Below are 25,357 nucleotides of genomic sequence, written 5' to 3'. Positions count from 1 at the left end.
TTATTTTTAAGACATGGCAAATATAGACTATATGCCAGCACATGCAGTAATATCAGAACATCCAGACTAATTTAAACTGTCTTAGCATGAAGAAGCAGGAAGGAACAAGGGCACTGAGCTACTAAAAGCAAACACAAAACACATTTTGAAGGATCAGAGGCTTGTTCCACCTCCTGTGGACTATGTCGTGCGAGGAAGTGGCGCTACCATCAGAGTTCCACTGGGACAAAAAAAAAAGAGGTAGAAAAGATGCTACTGCAGCCATCAGAGGAAGAAAACACATGCCACTGAGCAGCACTGCTATGCACACTCTGTGTGGGATGCTGACATTTAATCCCCACTGTTCAGGACAGGGTGGAACAGGGCCACCCCTTCCCTAGCTGGAAGCCCACTGCCTGTCTGGTCCCACTGCCTGTTTCTCACACTGATCAGGATTGTTGTCCTCCATCTGCAGACTTCTTCCCAGTGAAAAACCAACCAAAACCATTGTTTCTTAAAAAAAAAATGGTTCCAAAGAAGCAATGCTTTAAAAAAAAAAAGTATTTTTTCAGTGAAAAAATTCCTTAGCAACTCTGTTTCCGAGGGCAAGAGTATTTTTATTCCATCAAATTCAAATTAAAAAGATTTTTTAAATAAAGCTATTATTAAAATCTAAATTAAAAAAAAAAGGTGGTAAAGATCTCAGTGAGCTAAGTCATTCACTAAGACTAGCAACGTGAACTTAACTGACAGTAAGAATAGCAGCACTTATGATTGTCATACCTGAAGAGTTAACAATTCTTCAGGTCAAAAGATCAGAGGGACTGAGCAGAATCATACAATCTTTATAAAGAATCATACAGTTTGCTGCTTTGCAGATATTACGATATCACCTGTCAACATCAGGATGTTAGAAGGAAGCTGTTTCTTGCATTCTAGTATCTGTACTTTAATATTAGGTTTATTTATGCATTTAATTTCTGTCAAATCTTACCTCTGGGTCCAAGCCAAACATCAAGGTAGCTATTGATTGTTTTATCTACAAGTTCCATTTTTCAACCTATTGAAATAAAAAGAAGAAAGTTAGCTCCTCAGCTTACAAAAATAATCATCTGAACACCATCTGCTAGGGTTAGCAAAGAAAATACTGATCTGCAAAAACTGCAGCAGACATACTGGACATTACCAGCACATATAAAGTACATAAAAGTTATTCTAATCCCAGAGAACCCCTAGTGAAAGAGCAGCATTTCACACTGAAGTAGTCATGGATCTGGATACGTAGAAGCTTAAAATAACAAGTTCAGATTAACCTGAAGTTCTTTTTAACTCTGTATCTTTTAAGTGCAAATACAGGATGGCATCTTGCAAGAGATCTTTCTGCAGTGAGAAAGAGGAGGAGGAAGACAGCTGGACCTTGAGAAAGCCAGCAACACTGACATTTTCAAATAAACACTAAGAAGCTCTTTTAACAAAGATATAGCTGGTGAGGAGGAGAGAAGGGAAAAAAGTGAAAACTGGTTCTGCTTTCATTTTTGCAGAGAGGTGACTGATCACAGCTCTTGGTTAACAGCCATAAAACCAAGAGATCAACAGTTACTGAATGACACAGAGGGCTGCAGAGGCAAGGGAGAAAACATGGCAGTCTGTGGCATAAGCATCATCTCCGTCTAGTTCCAGAAACTGCTTGCGGGTAAGACATCACCAGGTAAGACTTATCTAACATCAGTACAGCAGAGTGATTAAAACGTCATCTGTCAGCGCCCCACGTGGCCAGTAATTACTGGTAGCACCTGGTATATATCCTGTGGTACATAAGTTGCTGTACCTCCCTAAGGTTAAAGCAGAAAAGAAGTAGTCACACTTTCCATGAACAGGGACAGATGTCCATGAGGCTGTTCAAGAGAAGAGGAAGCAATTTTCTTCTTGATCAAGAAAAACAACAACAACAAACACCCCCAAAACAAACCAAAACCCAACCCTCCCAAATGTGCTAATATTAACACCAACTTTTAGTTACCGGGAAAAAAACCTAAGTAACATATAAGCTATCGACATATCCACAGCACAAACCGAAACAATGACATGAGTTTACACGTAGCTGCTAACAACAGAAAATTTCATGTCTTTTTTTTTTTTTTCCAATTCTAGCCAGCAACATCTCTCTTCACGTGCGAAAACCCTGCCTCTAGGAGATTTCTGGTTTACACAAGTAAGATTTAGATTTAATTTTAAAGATCCAATTTAGATTGGATATAAGGAGGAAGTTCTTTACTGTGAGGGTGGTGAGGCACTGGAATGGGTTGCCCAGGGAGGTTGTGAATGCTCCATCCCTGGCAATGTTCAAGACCAGGCTGGACAGAGCCTTGGGTGACACGGTTTAATGTGAAGTGTCCCTGCCCATGGCAGGGGGCTTGGAACTAGATGATCTTAAGGTCGTTTCCAACCCTAACTATCCTGTGATTCTATGATTAAGATGAAGAGTAGGTCCTCTGGTTTTAGTCAGATGGAACTGATGCTTCCACTTCCATTGAGGCCAGTAAGAATAGCCAAGCAGGATGCAAACAATGTCCTGGTCCAAAGCAGGACTGAAGCTGCTTGGCACCCATAGAGTCTTTGACTTCCCATGGGACCAAGAAAACGCAATAGGCTTGGCTGTGTCTTCTATGTAATACACATCCCTTCTACTGCAGGGCTCTAGACTTGCTCACCAAGGATTTCTGGCTGCACCCCCAACCCACTGTTTCCCATGGGGGCTCTTAGGGACACACACTGAAGAGGACTTTCCCCTCTCTGTGCATAAAGTCTTTGTACTGCTTTGGACTACAAACTGGCACAGAAACCTCCCTGGAATCTGGTTACCAGGCACAAACAAAATAGCTTGATTAAAATAACCAGGAGTGCTAAAAGACTTCTTCAGTCCTGATTCATACCACTTTTATTTTCTGACTGAAGCAGCCCAGCCCAAATAAGCACACACTTGACAAGAAGGTGCATTTTTGGGATTACGTCACCTCACCAGTTATGACACACAGAGACTGCAAGCACTTGCATGAATGGCCATAGCCCTGGCACACCACTGTTGCAAGAATAAGGAAATTTAAATGAGAAGCTTACGCTGTTGTAGCAGAAGCATGAACATCAGGAAGACTGAGAAATGAGTATATAATTTCAAAGGAGAAGAAAGGAAGATATCCAAAGCAAGCTTGTTTCCCCTCCTCCTTTTTTTAAATCTGACAGCTATTAAACACTGCCAGGAAAAGCACTCCCCAGCAGATAATTCATTTTGTTGCCTGAAATCCCCACACTCAGTTTGTCGCTCCTTTGATCCCGTACTGATTGACTTACTTTCACAGCACTGCACCATACAATCACCCAGCATCTGTGCCAGACTTCAACTCCCCTTTTTGCGGAGGAATACTTCAGAGGGGAGAGTCTGTTTCAAAAAAACAAAGGTTTCTTATACAAAAATACTGTAAGCAAAAGCTGAATTCAGAACTGTCTTGCTTTATACTGCTGTTCGCTGGACACTGAAAATGCAGATACGTAAGTGAAACAACTAAAAAAGCAGAAACAAACCCAGCATAGCTATAGCAAAGACAAGAAGAAATGAAGCTGTGTGTTCAACCCTCCCATAAAATTGGAAGAAAATCTTACTCCCCAAGAGGAGGAGGCTTCCTGCAGAGGTCTCATCTTTTTCGTGCTGTGACCCCAAGACAGCTTTTTGTGCCAGCATTATCAGACAGCAGACTGTAAAAGACACAGCAAAGGAGGAACTACTCCTGATGTCGATTTCCAGAATCTGCAGAAAAAGAAATTGTTTCAAAAGGAACTCATTTGTGTAACAGAAAAACAGAGGGAAACAATATGCTTTTGTTCCAGAGGGGGTCATGTGAAAATGCATCAAGTCTCCTGCCAACAGCCACACAACATTAAACACTGCTTCAATGGCAGGAACTACAAGGGTTCTTTTTTAATTAGAATAGTTTCCCAATTCAGAGGAACATCGACTCCCAGAAAAATTAAACGAGTGGCCATTTGAAACACTGTAATCTGCATATTTCCTAATACTGGAAGTAAGCAAATTCTGCAACTGACCACATACACAAGCAGATCACTAGCAATGCTCCTTTACCTAGAAGCTGTCTCACAGAGAGGCACATTATTCATACAGTAGTTTGGACTGGAAGGGACCTTTAACTGGTCAACTAATCCAATCCCCCCTGCAATGAATAGACAAAACAGACGAGGCTGTTCAGAGCCCTGTCCAACCTGACCTTGAGTGTTTCCAAGGAAGGGACATCTACCACCTCTCTGGGCAACCTGGTTCCATTGCCTCACCACCCTCATTGTAAAAGATGTTTTCCTTCTATCTAGCCTAAATCTACCCTCTTTTAGTTTAGCCATCACCCCTCATCCCGTCACAATATGGCCTACTAAAAAGTCTGTTTCCATATTCCTTATCAGGCACCTTTAGGTACTGGAAAGCTGCAATAAGGTCCCCCTTATTAAGAGAGCCTTCTCTTCTCCAGGCTGAACAACCCCAACTCTCTCAGCCTGCCTTCACAGGAGAGGTGCTCCAGCCCTCTGATCATTTTTATAGCCCTCCTCTGGACCTGCTGCAACAGGTCCATGTCTCTCCCGCACTGAGGAATCTAGAGCTGAATGCAGATTCTAGTGGGATCTCACCAGAGTGGAGGAGAGGGGCAAAATCACCTCCCTTGGCCTGCTGGCCATACTCCTTTTGATGCAACCCAGGATACGGTTGGCTTTCTGGGCTGTGAATGCCCATTGCTAAGGTCATGTCCAGCTTCTTACCCACCAGCACCCCCAAGTCTTTCTCTGCAGGGCTGTATTGATACTGGGGATTGCTCTAACCCAGTTGCAAGACCTGGTACTTGGCCTTGTTAAACATGAGGTTTGCACGGTCTACTTCTTGAGCTTGTCCAGGTCCCTGCAGATGGCATTCCATCCCTCAGGTGTGTCAATCCTTCACTCAGCCTGGTGTCATCAGCAAACCTGCTGAGGGTGCACTCGATTCTGCCTTTCTACAGTGGACAGAAAAGAAATCATTCTTTCTGCTACCACATTTTACCAGTGCAGTAAGGCTCCTGAACACCAGGGCAAGTTGGATCTGAGTCTGAAAGCACCCAGGCTTAGAACCTGACAGATGATTTACTCCTTTAAGTCCAAGTATTTAATCCAGGAAAGGGCTTATCTGATGTCTTAAATAAAACAAAGTAAGTGGACTTCCAATTCTGCAACACAAACATAATGAAGGCCAAATTTACAACTTGCCCCAACAAGATTGAGCCACATCATTAAAATATTACTTTTCCAAAAATCCTCTGGATTTAGACAGACAGGGACATTTTGGGCATCCACAGAACATTCTGCATCCTTGGCCCACTTCCGGCACTGTGAGCTGGGACATGCACTATGCTCCAGCAGCCACCCTGTGTCTGGGCTGAAGAGGTAAGCTGTGCCCTGCCACTCAGTCCATGCATGGATGACCCTGGTGCTCCTTCATGTGGCAATCAAAAATACAGGCCAAAGGCTACACAGGAATGTGCTTTTCTTGTAATATTTTTCTTTTTGTTGTTGTTGAAATTATTTATAAAGTTTTTTCCTACAGGTTACTAGCAGTGACAACCTGCTCTTCCAACATGAAGCACTACTCTGAGGAAAGGGCTGCTAAATACTGAAGCATTTTAGCAGCTCCCACCCTTCAAAGGAAATTCTCTCCTAAGCTTTCCACAGAAAACACATTCTGGAAGTTTATGCCAAAAACTGATTTAAAAATTCTTGGTCACATTTTAATGTTGTTTCTTGAGTTTCTTCTTGGAGTAACTTCAGTTGCAGATACTTTCAGGTACAAAGATAAAGCACAAAACCACAAAGGTTTGCTCCCTGTCCCATGCCACCCTTTTTAAGCAAACCAGACAGCAGTAACAAAACATTTAGGGCTGAAAGCTCAAAGCACTGGGAGCCTGCTTGCTTTCAGCAGGATCCTCCAGCTCTCACCCCACTGCTCAAGAACTCTCCGAAACAACAGACCCCAGTTTTCACATGCAAGTGCCTGAACTTGAGTTCCAAAAAAATCCCCAAAATAGACATCTAAATAATCTTGCTATCTTCTGACAGGAATGCACTGCCAGGCCTGGCTGCTGAGCCTTCTTGGAAAACAGCCACTTTCTCTGGTCTTAAATTAGGACTTTGCAGACTAATTTTAGGCATTTGATTTTGGAAATCTTGAACTGTGTTTTCTCATCGAAGCAACGTTTCCCAGTCCCTGCCACTGCAGAGGTGACTCCTCTTTTCCCTCCTCCAAAAGCACAAACTATCCCTTCTCCAAAAACACAACGATAATGCTGGCGTTGGCTTTTGTAGAAGTACTGGAATTGAAAACACTCAGCTGCTCAAGAACTGGAAGACAGCACCGATAATCAAAGCTGTCAACCATTTTCTGTGCACTTTCCAAAGCTGCCCAGTTTCTCTTTTCTATTCTTAAAGCCTTAACTGCCCTTTTTGAACACCCTCTTAGGTCCCAAGCATGCTCAGCATTAGCAATAAAAGAAGTTTAGAATAAACCACAGTCCATATTGATCTGAAAGCGCAGGTACATTTATTTTATGGGAAGCAGGTGAAGCATGATTTTGCACTTCAGTTTTGTTAAAATGCAGGAGACTATTTTTAATCTTTATTTTGCAGGTGTATCTCTAGCAAAGCGATGCAGCTTTTGGGCCCACCGTGCATCAGTGGCAAGTCCTCCAGCCTGCTGCTGATTCATGGAGACCCACATTCTCACCAGCAGTGCCAGCACAGGGAAGTTTTAGAAATATATGATTTGTATAAAACACAGGGAAGTGTAAAAAATGCAGGACAAAGGAGAGAAGCCAGTCTCAAACAGTTTAACCTCACTGCTATTTCAAAGCATGCGGAAGGGCAGGGGGTAGAGGAAGACTTTGGACAGTTAACCAGGGGTATGATTTCATGCCATTACTTTTCCTGTCATTCCCCTCCCTCCAAATCCTGCAGTAACGATTACCTTCACGCATAAACCGAGTTGTGGTAATTAAAGCATTTTACAGAACAGAAACAAATACAAGAAAGGATACTGCAAAATGGAATGACTAAATGTGTTCAATACCTAATACCTCATTAAACCAGAATCTAATCATCTACAGACAGATGAGTTAAGGCAAGTCACAGATCCCTGCAGTTTCAGTCACATTTTCAGCAAATCTGAACTAGCTTAAATTAGGATCTGAGAGTTCTAGGATTTGGACACTTGCATGCATTTCATCCCCCTCACTGTCAACAGCTCTTGCTGCACCACAAGGTAACTTCAGCCAGAGGGAAAAGACTGAAGGATATGGCCAAGCACTAAGAACAAGTTGAAAGCAACCACACAAATGTACTAAGAATCAGGAGGAAAATGGTACATCACGACCCCTCCATCCCAGAGGGATGCATACAGCTACAAATAAAGATCTCTCATGCCGCAGAGCTTCCCTTAGCAGCAGCAGATCTGGCATCCCTCAGCACTACAGTAAAATGCTTTTTGCAATAGCATGCATTTTCCCAGAATAAAATGTTGGAGGGGGTACCCTGTGCCCATGCCTCAGCACTGTGATGCTGGAAACTTCCTTGCCACCAGCAGCTTAGAGCACGCTGCTGTTAGAGTAATAAAGTGCAGACTGCAAAAGTATTTACAGAAATAAAATGGGGAGGAAGAAAAGGCAAAGCATGCAGGTTTATTCAACTGCTGTGTGGTAACAGCACACAACTATAAGTGTGCAAGGACACTGCACAGACAGCTCCAGGCTAGGGGGGTAAAGAACTGGTTTGTTAGTTTTTGTTTATTTCAAATGAGACAGAAACAGAAGAGAGGATCTGTAGCAAACTAGATGGAAACGGAGAATACATGCATGGCACAAGAGCTACTAGTTGACCTTTTTGGAAGGAAAGCTAAAGCACAGTATTTGCTGTATAGCTGTGATCCAAAGTCCTCCACCCCAGGCAGTATGTGAATGCTTATTAAAAGCTATAAACAGATGCTTATTAATCTGAAGCTCCCTCTTTTTGCAAAAGCTGTGCTGGTATTGCAGTTGGGAAAGCACCGCTAGCTGTAGCTCACAATGGCAAGTTAGCCAGAGGAAGCCTGGGAAGCTAAAGAGAGAGAAGATGAAGGAGTCAAAAGCTAAGTCCAGAGAACCATAAGGACTTCAGCTTTCATTCTGGGTCTCCCTTCTCTCATTAAAGTGACACCTTCAAGGAAGTCTGAAAAACTGCTCTCCTCCCCTTTAATAAAGGGACTCTTATGATCCCTGCGCACTTCACTCAAACCAGGTTTTTACTTGCACAAGAGAAAAATGAAGATTCAGACCCCAAAGCCTATTCTAATGAGTGTTCTTGGACAGGCGGCTGCATTTTCTAACAACACAGCTCATGACACCACAGCCAACAGGTCCAAAGGACGGAGAAGCCCAGTCTTGCATGACTGTTACTAGCAGCCGAGTTCAAGAGAACTGTGCAGCTTCAAGACAGTAAGCCTCAATTTACCTTTTTTTTTTTACATGCCACCATCTCATAATTAAAATTTAAAAACCAAGAAGTATGAAGAAACAGAAGAGTTACAAATGGGGCTGTCCCCTCACCTGAAACCTCATTTCCTTCAACACCCGCAGCTGCAGCACTGAGTCTGAGCACCGAGAGAGGCTCTGGCACCAGCCTGCCCCTTCCTCCCGCTGAGGTCTGAAGCCAGGGGACATCTCAAGAATAAAACTTAAAGTATAGGGCAGATCTATAATTCTTGGTTATCTTCTTTGCATTTACTAGCTTGCCATCTGACCCATAAAAGCATCTGCAATTCTCTTGCGCATGCGAAAGCAAGAAATGGCTGAGTGCAGCTATCCAGTAAACCAGGTTTAGCTATAAAAAGGTTGTCTGGGGCTCACATGCTGACTAGATACAGAGATCCAATGAAAATCTGAGAAATTAGGGGAAGATCATAAAAGCTGAGGGTGACAGTCACGACGGCAATGCTACACCATGCAATCTGACTAGTACAGTACACATAAAACCTGAATTAAGATGTCCTGCTAAGATGTGTAACTACAGCCTCTGTGTTCAGATGGGTAAACTACACCTTTTGGGGGACCGCTTGTGTTTGGGAAACTAGATCACACTGAAAAAGCACACAAACAAGTCACCCTTAGGCAAGTATGTTAAGTATTTATTTGAGTGCCTACTTTCATTTCCAGTGAGCATGGGGTAGTAGTACCTGGAGTGCTACTGGAGAAGCCAAATTCCCTGGTGGGCCCTAATGCACAAAAAGAAACCCCACATGTAATACATGGAATTAGTTACATTCCTCAATAAAAGTTAATTTCTACACTTTTACCCTAAAGGAAGAAAAGATGCATCCTGACACTGCAAATGCACAGCACATCTTTCCTTGCTGTTTCATCATTCGACCAGCTCACTATGAGATGTCAGTCTCAAAACCTTTCTATATTCCTGCTGTACTCCCATGAGACATGAGTTAATCCTGTATGGCTGCAGCTGCACCAGCACTTGGTGCCTTCATTTTAAGATGCTAAACATCATGCCAGATTGTAGAACCACACAAAGTGAACAGTACTAACAAAACAAAAGTCAGTCTAGCTTTAAATAGAAGATAGAACCAAAAATGTTCCTTTTCCCACCATTCTGAGAATTAAGAGAAAAGAGGGGAAAAAAAAAAAAGTGATTCCGGGTACAACTGTTAAGTCACGGTGTCGTTCTGCTCAGGACAAAACCCTGTCAAACCCCTTCCCTTTAAAACAGCACAAAAATCATAGCCTCATCATTCAGAAAAGCAACTGCCTTTGAACATCTAAACTCCTCTCCAAATAACAAAGGAGTTGACGCTATGCAAGACAAGATGTTGACATTGTTTTCTTCCTGCCCAGAACTGACAAGGAATGCTGAAAGTGAAAACTACATGTCTTGTATAGAGGCAGAAGTTGACGAGACTGGAGATTCCTAACAGATTCATCAGTCAGATCATTCCTCCCCTTTCCCTTCTTGCACAACACTTAGCACAGCTGCATATTAAGTGTTCCCAGAACTGTGCAGGCACCTGATGGTGGTTCTGTTACAGAAGCTCAGGGGTGAAAAGCCTGGTGGGTCCCAAGGAGCTGAACATCCTTGCCTGCACTAGACCTATGCCAAACCAACCCCTGGCAAGAACCAGCAAGTTCAGGGTACAGAATCACTGCTCTAAAAAGGGCCCCTGTAAAAGATGACCAACCTGTACATTTCTACCTGTACATTTTCTTAGTTTAATGTTGGTAGCACTTTCCTATCTATTACTTCATCAGAAGCCCCTGCTCCATGCAGCAAGTACTGCAGTTTCTTACATTTGATTGTTTTAAGGGGAGAAAGACTAACCAGCCAATTAAAAGGAAATACTGTAATGGTAAAGCTTAGTGTGATCTTACCACTACTCTGTGAATGAGTCTATAGACTACTGAAGGAAAAAAAAACAAACCACACTGTCCACATGTCTGGCAACTGCCAAACTCTTTTCTGCAAGATCGTATTATAAAAAACTCAGGTGCCTGCAGAAGTCAGGCAGGGAACTCCAGCAAAGTAAGTCAGTTTCCTCCAGAATTTAACCACTTGCTTCTATTAGGAAGATGCAACAAACTCCTGGTGCAGTGGAAACACCACCACCATTAAAATCTGTTCCAATGAAGAACATACTAGGCTGAGCTTCCAGCTCTAGTGCTAAGGTGCAAAAGGTTTACTGCATTCACTTCATGCTTTCAAAAGCACTACAGCAAAGTCAGGGTCAGTGTTGTAATTTCCTATATCTGCTTTAAATATAGGGACAAACTAACACCCATATAAGCAGCAGGGAGTAAGTATCCTCCCCGACCTTGCAGCTATCCCATTCTCTGCAGGGCACCAGTCCCCTAGAGAAGTGGGTACCAAATTCACCTCCTCTGCCTCATCACTTGTGCAAAGTCTCTCTCAAGCAATGCCTGCAGAAACTTACGCATTCCTAAAGATAAGCTCCCTCCACACAGGCATTTTTTCTGCTTATGCCTGCTATGGTGCTGGCTCATGCCCACCGGTAACCATCACACCACCTCATCCTTGCTGGACTGCTCCATTCAGCCAGGTCCATATGTATAAAAGCTTTACCTGAGGTATGTGGGGTTACCAGGAGCAACCAAGAACAGATTTGACACTGCTGCAAGGGGTGCTTTCATTCCTTTCTTACTCTCAAGTGGAGTGAAGCAGGGAAAAAACTGAGGTAGCCCCATAAAAAAATCAACCTAGTAAGATCAGCTTTCAGACGTGTCTGTTCCACCACCTGATTTACTGCAGAAGCACCAGCACGAGGCAGGCATGTGTGTGACAGTGAGCTCTTACCTGACTGCAGATGAGGAAAGCCATCGCACTGCACCCAGCAAGAAAACGGAATCACAGCAAAAACAAAGGCAAATAAAACAGGTATACAAAAAGACGCAGAATTTTTAAAGCTGAATTCTAAAAGGTGATTAAGAGAAGGCCAAAATAAAAGGCACTGCACACACATCATTTTACATATAGAATGGTTCTAGTGAAAGTTACAGAAAAAAGAAAATGTGAAATAACAAAAGGCCATACAGGATATGTTACGCAGAGCTAACTTACAGACACACTACTGCACTATAAAAAGCAAACAACAGCCTTCCTTCCCTCCCCTATTGTTCAAAATATGGAGACCCATTTTAAGACACTTTACTATGTTTCTGTCTTGAAAACTGCAGGACTAATGATGGTCTCAAGGTAGGCCAGATGTGAGAGGACTCAAGGAGAAGGCGCAGAATGCTAACCACTGAGAGACCAATGACAGATTTCTGCAAAAAAAGGCAACTTAAATGTTTTGTTCAACCTAAATACAGCAAAATATTCCAATAGAAACAGTGATAATGAAAATAAATACACAGAAAAGATTAAAATAAAAAGCTAGACAGTGAATATGACAAAACATTTACTATGTGCTGGTCAGCTGAGAACCTTGAAGATAGAAAGAAGTATCCCTTCTAATTCTCAGCCTTAGAGCACGTTGTACTGTAAGAAATGATTACCAACAACCTGTGATTTGAGTCACACCTCTGAGTGTAGTAGCCTAAGACTAAATTTCAATGGGAAGTTTGATTTTCCTGATAACTACAAACATTTTTACTTGATGCCCAAAGCTTTTAATTGAATTCATCCTATGAGAGAAACACACTGCTGGATAATTAGAAAGTGGTTTCCACATGGGAAACAAAACCTTCTCCTTTACTATGCTGCTTGCAGCAAAGTGAAAACCTAAGCTCTCATATTCTGCCAGGACTGAAAGGCAGGAAAGAATTAAGTTGTGTTTCATATGCCATACATGTAAAGCAACTCTCTGAACTCTGCGCAAAAGACAAGCTCTTTAGCTTCTGTTGTAAAACTCTGTGCGTGTCTATTACACAGATGGCAATATATTAAAAGTTGCTTGGCAGGTAAACCCAAACTTTTACATTCTTAGTGCTCCTATTCCATATGTATTTTGCACAGAATGTGTAGGATACAGAATGACACTTCAGGCAATGAAACTGCTTATTCATGTTTAGCACCTCTCTGAAAGTTTCCCCCTCTGGAATCTCGCCACCACCACAGCTCTATTTTTACTGCATGATAAGAGCAAAACATGCTTTTGTGCAAGACACTTCTTTCATGAAACAATTTTTCAATATATCAAAAGACAATTACTGTGGTTGGAGGTTATTCTTCACAGTTTTCATTTCCCTGGAATACAAGTTCCCCACACAGATGTGTCATCTCTAAAAGTGAAGCAGCTTTCTATGTAAATAGACCTGTTATTCTGGACTAGGGAAGCTAAATACTCAAGTTCACAGCCTCACACAGGAACTGGTACTTGGTGGAGGAAGAAAGGAAGGAAAAACAAAACAAAACCCCACAAACCACATACAAAAATAAAGATTTGGTTAACATTCTGCTCTAACGTTAATGACTGACGGCTTAGGTGGGGATTTGCTAGAGGTCTCAGTAGACTGATGCTGTTATAAGGAGGGAGGTGTCAGAGCCAGTGGCTTACTAGGGCTCCTTCATCGATTCAGCCCAAACCCCAGCCCTGCTCCTCTGTTCTGCAAAACAACTTCCCAAGGCATTGGGTGGATAAGCTTTTGAAAGACAAAGCCTTTAAAACAGATAGAGAGAGAATGATGGAAATCGCAAAAGGAGCATCAAGGAAAAACAGAGTGGGGAGAACAGTGGAAAACCCTTAACTTCATTGGTAAGCTCCTTCATGCCTGTAACTGGCAACTAAGAGCCTCTGTCACTGTAGGTTCAAAGGCAGTCATCTCCTCCCAAGGCTATCCATCTCTCCTTCAAAGGCAACATAGCACTAAAGGATGCAAAGCATTCACTCCAAGATGATCATCTTCATACACTGTAAAAGACTGCTAAAACCTGACAACATCTCCATGTTCTCAACAAGTGTGTCCCTCAAATCTGTGTTTTAATAGCTTTGTAAATGTATATTCTAAGACACAAAGTCAATCCCCACAAACGCTTAGAAAATGGAACTGTACCACATGCAGCTGACACTTGTGTTGGTGCATTGTTTGAACCTCCTGTTTTGTGAAACCAAGAAGTATTCAAGGCTGCATAACTGGAAATTCATGCTCAGCTAGACTTTAGATTTGAGTATCTTATCTAAACGAGCCCTAACGAATTCAGAAGAACGAGCCGATTAGACAGCTTAAAAAAAAAAAAGAGAGAAAAATGTCTGAAAACAGCATTAGTGGTCCCTTCCTGTACCTTAATGCAACCACTTAGCAGTGGTGATAGAACAAGAAATCAATATAAAGAAGTACCAAAGGATGTTATTTTTGTTCTGGAAGGCATTGGCAGACTTGAAGCCTGCTTTTGCTTGCTTCAAAGGGAGATGATGATGGTTTTGAAAGGGCAGAAGAAAGGGTAAGAAAGTCAAGAGGTTTCAGGAATCTGTCACGTAAAAGCGGAGGACGGAGTAAATCCTCTGGAGAATTAGTTGGGAATCTGATGAAGGCTGCAAGACCAGAGGACGGTGTTGTGGTTTAAATCCAGCTGGCAACTAAGTACCACGCAACCACTCGCTCACTGCTCCAACCCCCAGTGGGATGGGGAGGAGAATCACAGAAAGATAAAGTCCACTGATTGAGGTATGAACAGTTTAATAATGGAAACAAAGTAAAATATAACAATAACAAAGAAAATGAACAAAAAGAAAGAGAGAGGAATAAAACCTAAGAGAGATAAGTGATGCACAACACAATTGCTCATCACCTGCTGACTGATGCCCAGCCTGACCCCAGCAATGATGAGCCTCTCACAGCCAACTGCCCCCCAGTTTATATACTGGGCATGACATTCTAGGGTATGGAATATCATACAATCACAGAATGGTTTGGGTTGGAAGGGAACTTAAAGATCATTTAATTTCAAGCCCCCTACCACAGGATGGATGTGCTCTATGATCTTGGCAGGCAACGAGGTGACACTGACTGGTCTGTTGCTCCCCAGGTCTTCCTTCCCCCCCCCCCCTTTTAAAAATGGGGGTTATATTTCCCCTTGTCCAGTCAGCAGGAACTTCACCAGACTGCCACAACTTCTCAAATATGATAGATAATGGCTTGGCAGCTACATTCATCAGTTCTCTTGGGACCTGTGGATGCATCTTATCAGGTCTCACACACTCGTACACTTGATGGTCTCAAACCTGATCTTCTCCTGCAGTAGGGAGTTCCTCATTCTCTCAGTTGCTGCCTTTGCCTTCTGCAACTGGGGCAGTGATGCTGGAGCTCTTGACAGTGAAGACAGAGGCAAAAAAGTAATTGAGTACCTCAGCCTTCTCCATGTGCCTGGTAGCCGGGTCTCCCATTTCCTTCCAGAGGAGGCCCACATTTTCCCTTGTCTTCCTTTTATCCCCACTATACCCTCTGGATAGTTTGGATCAACTGTCCTGGCTGTGCTCCCATTTGGCTTCTTGTGCCCCTCCTCACCAGCAGAGCATGAGAGACTGAAAAGTCCTTATCAGGGTAAACACTGCTCAGCAACAGCTAAAACATCAGTGTGTTATCAGCATTATTCTCACACTAAATCAAAAACATAGCACTGTACCAGCTAATGGGAAGCAAACTAACTCTATCCCAGCTGAAACTGGGACACAGAGCTACAATCATTTAAATTCTCATGACAAGAGGTCCAACACCATCGTCAGCTTTAAAAATAGCTCGTGCCTGTGCACAATTTTTACCTATAAGCAGGTAGAGGCAGCAGCAGCAGCTCATGCATTAGTAGGGCAACTATCTACATTAAAACACAATGGCCTTTCTATGACTACCTGTACTATTATTATTTTTAATCCCCATTTTTAATTGAGCAGACAAGGCTTGCTAAATGCAGGACTCCTTACTGACGTGCTTAGTCCTGTCTCTCTCCAGCTCTGTGTAATATAGGTCTGCCACCCTATATTGCTCCCTCACACTTTTGTTTTCCTCTAGCTCTTACACTGTGTTTTAACCTCTTGCAGAGGTTATTTCCCAGTCTACAGCTTAGTCTGGTGGCTGGGGCCAGGCAAGCACAGCCACCTCTGCTGTAGCTGTAGCAAATGAGAGGCTGCAGAGGTAACCTCTGTGTAAGCTGTGCTTTCTGAGCGGCACATAAGTCAGAATTGAGTAAAATATTAAAAAAACTGCCGAAATCTTTCTCAAAGGCTTTTCTGCTTAGACCTGCTAAGGAGCCACAGAAAAACCCGCACAAAACCAGGCCTGATGGACTAGCAGCTTATTTTCCGTCACTGTATCACATGCCAATGAAAAGAGAAAGTTACGAACTGTACTGCAAGCGAAGCTATTTTCCCCATTAATGAGCCTTTATGCATGGAGTAAGTTCACAAGACTAGTGCAAAGCTTAACAATACGCAAAAAGGGAACTGAGTGACAAAGTGAACTGAGGGACAAATACGTGATGCAAGCATGACCCTAACTTAGGACAAAGAGCTGAGAGCTTGCACCAGTTCAAAGGGCCTGTGATCAGCTAAGAGCACCTTCTCCATGCCAGTACTGCAGAAGAGAAATGAGCCACCAAACTAGCCACCAAACCCTAACATCTGCTGTCCTGCAACCCACATAAGCATACACATAAAAATGCAAGCACAATTATCACAGTGTTCTTCAAAGCTAAATCCCGATTCCTGTGCCTCTACTAACATTTTCCTGCAGCTACATGAGGTCTTGCTCAAAAGCATGCGAGCAGCCATGTGAATGAACTGAACATGTAGATGCTTTTGGTAAGCATACATGCCATGCACCCAAACCAGCATGCTAACTGAACTTCAGCACGCAAAAAGATTTCTCAAGTTTCTTTTTCCAAAGGGCAGGGCAATGGTAAGCACTGGAAAACATCAACCTCCTAACAGGTTAAAGGTTTAATTATTGTTATTTAAGTCAAAGGTTCGCCCTACTGTTTGGCTAGGAGATAATTCTGAAAATAACAATGCAAACCATCAGCATTTTTAAAAGCCACCCAGAAGCAGGAGATAATCCTTCAGGAAAAGGTTAACAGAAGCTTTCTGATTAAATTATGTGCATAGAAATATCACATCTAAGGAGAAGCCTATAAAGATCGGTCTGCAGTTTTCCAAGTCTACATCATTACAAATGAAACCAAACCTGAGGACACAGGATCAGCTCAAGAACTAGACCTTTACGTTCAGCCCCCTGTGTTGACAATTGATAAAGTAGAGGCAAATGTACAAGTAAATTTCTTTTGCTTAATTCTAAGAGCTTCAAGACCTGAGTAGATCTTTGAGACCTCTATCTGAATACAGATATTGTGTTTTTACCTCAGCAGGGGCAGAGGAGCTCCTCCACCAAGCTGCGGTTTGCTCCAAGGTCACAACCATATGGCATCTAAGGGAAGAAGGTGTTTTCCTGCAATTAGCACTTGCTAGGGACTCCTGAGCCAACAAGGGCACAGCAGAAATGCTGCCTTAATCTGAAATGTTTCCCAGCAAGTTTGTAACAGCATAAAGGGAAGGGGCAAAAAAATAAAAAAGGAAAATAAAAAAAGTGCTTATGCACTTGATTAGCTAAACATATGGCCTAAAACCGTAAGATGCTTTGAGGTGTATTCGGGTTAGTAGGCTAAACCACATTATTTGGCAAATTATTATGTGTTTGTTTTCATCTAACGTCCTTAAGAACCATAACACCAACAGAAACATCCATCAGCATGCATATGCCTTAAAAGCTGGAGCGTTACCTGAAATCAAAACCACAGCCTTTTTGAAACCGAGCCTAATTTTTACAGCAGACAGCCTAAACTTAAGTGTAGGAAGAAAGCACCAACCCTTGAGTCACAGCAGACACAAACAGCAAGAAGAAAAAAGTTTTCTAAGGGTCACAGAGGGAGAGGAGTGCTTCCAAGGGACAACAGAAGAGGAACAGTCGGTATTCAAAATGCTGACCCAGTATCTCAAGGGTATAGGCTCAAAGAGCAGGGCAGAACATGAAAATGCAGGAAAAAAAGGTTTATTCCATGTTTGTTACACATCTGCACAAGCAAGCTGTGTTCGTGCAACTCAGTGTATTCAGTCATCGCCCAAAGCACCTCATTTGTCAGGCAAATGTTCAGTATGAAGCTTTGACATGGAGATCAATTAAAACACACACGAGTTTAGCATAAATACAAGTTCATGGAAAGTGTTTATATTTCTACCTGCTCAGTATACTGTTGGTCATCCATGAAGCTATCATTAACGAAGCACAACCTCTACCGCTGGTAATGCTTTAATAAGGACATGCAAAATACCCAGATGAAAAGGGATGCTGAGACCAACTCTTAATTCACAGCACCGTGTTCAGCATAAGCAGCATGATTCATTTGTTCTTGGAGAAGTAACAATTACACTTAGCAGCATGCATCTGTAAAATCTCTACACCTGGTAAGGGAATTTATTAGACTGCCATTGTGCTTTCTAAATGCTTGATGCTTTGTGTTTCACATGAGTCAACCGTTTCATCGAGGAAATGAAACAATTCTCCAACGCGTTGAACACACAGGAAAGCATTTACCGACCACATACTTTGGGCAAGTTTGCTCTTGTGCTCTTATTTACCCTGTTAGATAATGTGTCCTAAATGCCAAAACACAAATAGAGAATCCAAGGCAATAAATTCTAGGAGATTAATTTCATTAAACGGGTCTAGGGAAAGCCACTTCATAGAGTCCACAGTGACTCAGTTGTCTCCATAGCAGGATTAGAAGCAACATTTATTTGATTTGTCAATCAAAAAAAATCAATCCAGATGGTTGTTTGCAGTACCTTTATCAAACAGAAATGTTAACTGCTGTCCTGCCGGACGCAGGGAACAGGCTATGGTGCCCTCAGGAGCCCAGATAAAAAACACTTCTATCAATCAGCACTTAGGAAATCCACGGATGTCAGCCTAACCAATGCCCTCTTAACCGTATTGGTGCAATACCAAATTTAAACAGTGTTAGGAAAGGCTACAGCAAAGCAATTAGAACTGCAGGTAAGTTTTTAAACACACTAACTGCTATGTAATTCACTGATTATCCTTTTCATTTGTCCTTGTGTGTCATCTTCCATACAAGGGAAAAAGTGTTTCCAAAGCTAGCATGCATAAACCCTTCATATTTGAGGAATCTTCTGCATTTTTAATATCTTTTAAGAATCACGAAACAAATTAGCAACTATACTGCATATGACAAGACAGCCACAGATTACAAGGATTACTGTCACTTTTATAGATGTCTGGATGCACACAGAGAAGTGTGCTCTGGCTAACATGCATCAATTTCTGTTATAGTTAAACAGCTTTCAAAAGCACATGTTGCATCCTGGAAGAATATCATTTTGTATGTTGCAAATACAGGAAAACAAAAGCATTACTGAGAAGAGCTGAGGCTAATAGCCCCCGAAGTATTTCCACGTTTAAACAGTTTTACAGATCTCACCCTACACAACTAAATTCAGACATGGCAGTGAAAGGAAGTTGTGAAAGATTAAGAGGACAAAATGAGCAAGTTGTTCAGTTTTATGCAGGAGAGGTTACAGCAAACAGCATCATCACCTATACATCCCTTCACAACCTATATGAGCTGCTGCCAAATCTAAGTGGAGCTTTAATAGCTTTGAACAGGCAACAGAGTTTGCTTGTGACCCATCTCAATGCAGTGTGCCACTCATGGGAGCAAAAGCAAGCCAAGAAAGAATAGGTAGAGGTATTTGTGGCTCTGCTCCTCAGCAGCTAGAAAGCATCCCATCCCTGACTCTGAAGTCAGAGAACAAACCTCTCCCTTCAGGTCTGGAACAAAATAAACAACAAACATGCCTCCAAGAGCACGTTTACTCCCAGATTCCTTCCACGTCTGAAGGAATCTCTACGGCATGATCCATCCCAGGAAATGACTGTGCATGGGAGCTCTGGCTTCTTGCTGCCACAGCAGGAACCCCTGGTCAGGCAGTGAGCAAAGCACTGCCTAAGCTACTTCTCGTGCTGGTGGCAAGGTGACACCCAAAATATCACTGAGCCCACCCTCGCACCAAACTGCTGCCTTGCTCCACCGCACCACTCCTGCCCTGCCTGTTGGGCAGCAGCAGGCAGGAGCAAGGATGAATGCTGAAGGTGACATTCTTTTAGGGCGAGCTCCAAGAGGGACAGAGAGGCAACAAGACACAGAGACATGTGCTGAGATATGATGTGGTTTTAACGTGAGACCACATAGAATTTCTGTTTCTCTCCCCAGTATTTGTCTCAGATGGTGTTAACTGGGAGAGTTGCTTTGTCTGCGCCGTGGAGCGAGGACTGCTGAGATCACTAAAAGGCAGGCAGAGATGAGCACTGTAACCTTGTAAGCACCACCACCTTGCTCTGTATGGGTGTATTTTTTCCTGACCTCAGCAGGAACAGAAGCTTTTGATGTTGCAATGCTTGCTGCCCAAAAATAAGGGAGGTAAAGGAACGAGGTCAGCTCAGTACTTGAGAGTATTTAACCAATTACCAACTGAATGTCACTTACATTCCCTTTGGGAATATGCTTCCCAAGGGGCAGCTCTGGATTGCTCTCACTGCCAGCCTTTCCACTTGTGACTGTCAGACTTGAGTGCTCCATCAGCCTGAAATCCTGTAACATTGCTAGCTCCACCATCATTCCAAAAACCTGAATCCTCAAGCATATTTCAAAAATCTGCTCCCAGCAAGTCACAAAAGAATGTGCAATTACAGGTGCTGCCCAGAGAGGCCTAATGGATTTGGGGTATTATTTCCAATCTAGGTTTTTGTTTTGGTCATTAATCTTATCGTCTCTAGGTTAATTCCTCTTGTAAACAGCACAAAATGAAGGTCAGCAGGGAAAGAGATGATTAGACTTTAGAATTCAAAATATTTTAACTCCAAGCGCACTAAAAGCAAGGAATGCAACAAGAGGGAATTCTTGCTGAGGAAGTAAAGACAACATCAACTTACTAAAAATACTGCAGTAAGTATACCCACAGACTGGTTAGACAGTACACAGAATCATGGAATGGTTTAGGTTGGAAGGGACCTTAAAGATCATCTAGTTCTAACCTCCCTGCCATGGGCAGGGTCACCTTCCACTAGACCCAGTTGCTCCAAGCCCCATCCAACTTGGCCTTGAACACTGCCAGGGATGAGGCACCCACAGCTTCTCTGGGCAACCTGTTCCAGCACCTCTCCATCCTCTAGTAAACAGGACAGTAAATAATGTCTTCCTAATATCTAATCTAAATCTCCCCTCTGTCAGTTTTAAGCTATTCCTCCTTGTCCTATCCCTACATGCCCTCGTAAAGTCTAAACAGACTAAGTATCCTTAATGATGCTATATTTATATACCAAATACGCATGAGTTTTAGTCAAAGCCACTCCATTTAATCAGCTGCTGGTACAAAAAGGTTACTAAATCACACAAAGTGCAGTTGCTTTTTAGAAAGCATAGAGAGGCAAACAGACTGAAGCCAGACCCTTTCCCAGCTTGCAAGACAAAGCTACCTTTCCTGCTAATTTCATTGCTGCTCTATCTGGATGCATTTGAATTTGGATGCATTTAGCATTTGAATGCTAAAATACAGAAGAGTAATGATAAATTCACATAGCTACTTATGGATAAAAACCACAAAGAAGTCCCTACAGGCTTCCACCAGGCATTACATATGAAATGTGTACCTTGTAAGAAATTCAGTAAAATCCAGCAAAATTCTGGCATGTCTTTTAGCATCCTTGACCCATGTCAGCTGGCAGGAGGGTAAACCCACTCTTAACTTCAGCAAACTCAGCACAGTAGTCCTTTTCATCTGCTCCTTAGTTCATGTAAAGCTGGAAAGTGATCTCCACTCAGCTGATCCCAGCCATCTCCAGGTACCATAAGTTTCCAAGGGAAAGCCTCACTCTGTGCATCTAAGTGGAGCTCCCCCAAGCCAGAGTAAATGCCTTGGCTACTCACTGCTCTGAAAACAGACTAAGTCTACTGCACTGGAAATAGTTGAATGTTTCAAAAAGAAACTCCAGGTTTTGTTGCTAAACAGCATCAGATGACCATGAGCGCACGGGCTTACTCTCCCTGACGCGCTTCAACTTCCGTTAGCAGCAGTGAAGATAGTGTCTTTACCTCTGGCTACTGAGGTTTCTAACAGCAAAGAAAAAGTCACACCGTTAGCCCACATCTGTAAAACTTCACAGCTGCAAAACCCTCCACCCAGCCGCGGCCAGCAGCGATAACTTTCAGCCAACCGCTTATGGTGGGTTCGTGGCTGTGCCAGGTCCTGGCAGCGCAACCTGGCCCAAAACTCCAGCTAAAGGCTGTGCCACCACGGGAGACGCCTGCACGCTTGCCCTCCTCTGGTTTCAGCTGCAGGGCGTGTTTCCATTTACACAGAGCGGTTTCAGAGACTTCCTGACAGGAAGGAAGCATCCTAACTGCAGCTATGCCCCTGCCTTGTTTTCCCTGGCCATCGCTAGCAGGCGGCTGAGCGCTTTACTCCCATTTTTCCCCGTGGTACTGAATCCCAGATCACCCGAGATCACCCAGAGCCCTGTGAGAATACAAATCAGCAGTTCGGGGCACTGCCGTTCAACCATGGCTGGGACACTAAGCAGGCAGCACAGCCAGATGCTAGAGGGAGAAACGCCTTTTGCTGTCTGCCAGGAGCCCTTCTTTCCGAGCAAGCCACGGTGTTAACTATTCCTCTCCAGGTCTGGCAAGCTGCCCTTTTGTCTGCAGGTTCAGAGCACGGATCGGTGCCGGAAAGCTCTGAAAGGAAAGAGTCGGATCCTTAGCTGCTGCATCCCTCGGAAGCTGGAGGGGAGAGATGAGGGCAGAAAAGCAGCCAGCATAGGCAGGGAAGGAAGGAGAAAACACTTAAACGGCCCAAGATGATATTCTGCATAGCATTGCCAGCTTCTAATGCTGCGGATGCCCAAGGGTTTCCAGGAGATGGAAGAGATAAAAGCAAAGTCATAAAGTTTTTAAGAAAGTCCATGCACACACATCTGACATAGTGACACATTTCTGCCACATGCCCTTCCTTTTCTACTTCTTTTCAAACGCTTGTACCCTTTAGACATTTAGATTTTAAGAAGCAGGGCACCTTTCAGATGCGCTGCCTATGAAGGTACTAGTTTAACGTGGCGTCCGCCCTGTCCCAGACCAACCCGAGAATTAACCCTTCCAGCGCCTCCATTTCCAACCCGGTAACGCTGTCAGGGGCTGTGAGCAAAGAGCAGGGGCAGACGAGCCGGGGGAGACGGAGCAGCAGCAGCCACCGCCGCCTTCGCACCGGGCTCTCCCGCTGCCGCCCAGCCCCATTCCCGGGTTGGGGTAAACCGAGTCAGGATGGGGGATAAACCGAGTCAGGGCTGTGTAGTCTGGAGCCGTAGTAGCACTCAGCCCTCTCCGGGGAGGCAGCGTACGGCCGTTTCCTCGCCGTCAAAGGCAGCCGGGGGGTGGGGAGACAGGACGGGTTATCCCCCTTCCAGCGCGTATTATTCCTCCCGACTCCGTTCCCCGCCACGGCGGAAGGAACCGCGGCCGCGCAGGGATGCAGTAGCCATGGCAATGCGGGATTGCATCATGCTCTTAACTAACTGCACCGGGGAAAGACGCTACCGGAGAAACCCCCGGCCCTCCCGCCGCCCCGGCTCTCCATCCCTCCCCCAGACCAGCCGAACGGGGGACGGAGCACCGCTACTGCGCTTACTGCGCTCCCCGCGGCCCCCCTCCGGTACCTTCCCGCCTCCATCTCCTCCAGCTTTACCCTCCGTCCCACCCGGGGACCGCGGCCCTACCTGCTGCTGCAGTGGCGGCGCTGAGGGCAGCGGGAGGCGGGAGGGCGCCGGCCGGCTCTGTCACGCTGCGGCGCCGCGGGGCCGGGGCGGGGCGGTGGACGGGAGGAGGCTCCGCCCCCGAGCTGGCCGTGGGCTGACCGTGACGTCAGAGTGGTGCGGGGGGCTAACGGGCGGTGGCAGAGGGGGACGCTGTGACGTCACGGCCGCTCAGGGCCAATCGGGGAGAGGGGACGGGGCCGCGAGGGGTTTCGGGCGCGGGGTCCCAGGCGCATCCCGAAGGAAGAGCGCGGCGTTGACGCGTGGAGGGACAGCTGAGCGGCTCTTGGTTGTGTAGGGGTTGCCCATCCCTGCCCAGGCGATGGAAGCTGGAGGCTCCGGTGAAAACCAATATGGGATCGTGTAATTAAAGACTGTCTTAATGAGATGAGCCGCAGGACTAAATTAAGGGTCACAGGGGTACGTGGTTTGTCTGTTTCCCCCTGTGTTTTGAGTAATGGGCTTCACGACATAATACCGTTTTGAATATAAGCTCCGGTTGCAGGAAATACACAGGATTTTGACTCGGTGGTAGCATAAACCCCCTGGTTTTGTTGCGTGATTTAGATGCATATGCTGAGCCTGTCCCCACAGTGTCAGATGTCCGAGGAAGGAATCTCAAGGCATTCTCTTTGGCTCCTCTTCAGTGGCCAGGATCCTCAACAAAGGAGGAAAAGTCCCCTCTAAATGCTCCAGGCCCTTCATTACCTCTGTGAGGTCCTACCAAAGCAATAGTGAGGGTGCTTTGATGTTGGTATGGCCAATGGGGAGAAAGCAGTTTGTTTCTTTCCCTCTCTCACATACTCTCTCATGATGGAAGATGACCTTTTGATCCCCCTCCCCCCCCCAAGAGTTTGTTCCATCTCTTCACTAATTAAATTAAAATGTTACATAAATAAAGAGCAGCTTTGCTTTGCAAAGGAGAGAAGTCAAGGAGCAATTTGCATGGGGTTTGTTCAAGATCAAGTGTCTTCACTCCATAGGAAGCAATTTTAGAAAGTTCAAGTTAAGAGAATCTCCCAGAACCTCCTCTGTGCCTGTAGAAGGTGAAGCCATCAAGGCTAACCATGCCAACTCAGCATCCAGTGGCTTCTCCTGCTAGGAACATGCTGGTCCCATGTCCATGGCTGTTTAGCTGAACCAGTGTGTTGCAACCTCACCTCACCTCACCTGATGAGGCTCAGTGTGCAAACAGTCCCCAGAGGTGATGCTGGGCCATACATGGGCTACATGATAACCGCAGCGTGTTTGCACAGTGGGGTCAGAAGCAATCTCACATAAACTCTTACTGGGACAAGAAAAAAGAAATCTCTCTCCAAAGCAGACATCAAGACTATTCCATAGTTTTTTGTTTTTTTTTTTTTAATCTTACTTCTTTATTGGAGTAAGATGTTAATAAGAATGCTTTTTGGTTTGGGTTGTGGGTGTTCTCATTTTAAAGCCTGAGCCTCCATTTCCCTTTCTCCAAAACCTGTACAACTTTTGAGCATGTGATATGTGGCTTTGTATCAATTTTCAGTAAGGCATGAGCACTCACAGCTGTCCTTGCCTATGGGCTTTAACACTTTGCATAAAAAAAACCCGAAAGCCAGCACAACTCTCCTTTCTGACGGCCCTTTGCCCAAGTTTGTGTTTTGGATGTTTCTGAGGCATCCCCTCTTGTTTGAGGGGAGTCAGGCAACCTTGCTCTTACCAAAATTAATGGAGCAAGGCACAAGTCCTGTTTTTTCTCTCTTGAGCTAAAATGTCATGAGCTCACTGAAACGTGACCAGTGTTAGGTTTTTCACATCTGTAAATCTGAATGCGACATTTCAGTGTGCTTTAAATAAGTTGCTGTCCAATGGGTGTACACATTTGTTTCCATGGTTTATTGATGAGAGATGATTGCACTGAATGTTACTTTCACAGCCAAAACAGCTTTCTAAATCTGGAAGAT

General features: G+C 44.2%; 1 protein-coding gene across 1 annotated transcript in view; it reads right to left on the bottom strand.

Annotated features, from left to right (window-relative positions):
* The window catches only part of ELOVL5 (ELOVL fatty acid elongase 5), a 38,978-nt gene extending 15,482 nt beyond the window's left edge, over positions 1-23,496 (bottom strand). The window contains exons 1-2 of the mRNA XM_061354946.1: positions 23,385-23,496; positions 974-1,039 (exon numbers count right to left, since the gene is read on the bottom strand). Coding sequence (XP_061210930.1) covers positions 974-1,031 — 58 coding nt within the window. The 5' untranslated portion in view covers positions 1,032-1,039; positions 23,385-23,496. The remainder of the gene's footprint in view (positions 1-973; positions 1,040-23,384) is intronic.
* Between the last annotated feature and the right edge of the window lie 1,861 nt (positions 23,497-25,357).

The sequence above is a fragment of the Neopsephotus bourkii genome, unplaced genomic scaffold (genome assembly GCF_033783945.1).
Source record: "Neopsephotus bourkii isolate Nb327-2 ecotype Australia unplaced genomic scaffold, CSIRO-AGI_Nbou_v1 NB_756, whole genome shotgun sequence".
In the NCBI taxonomy this organism is placed as follows: domain Eukaryota; kingdom Metazoa; phylum Chordata; class Aves; order Psittaciformes; family Psittacidae; genus Neopsephotus; species Neopsephotus bourkii.
Note: the sequence above shows the minus strand (reverse complement) of the source record. Positions and strands in the feature narration are given on the sequence as shown.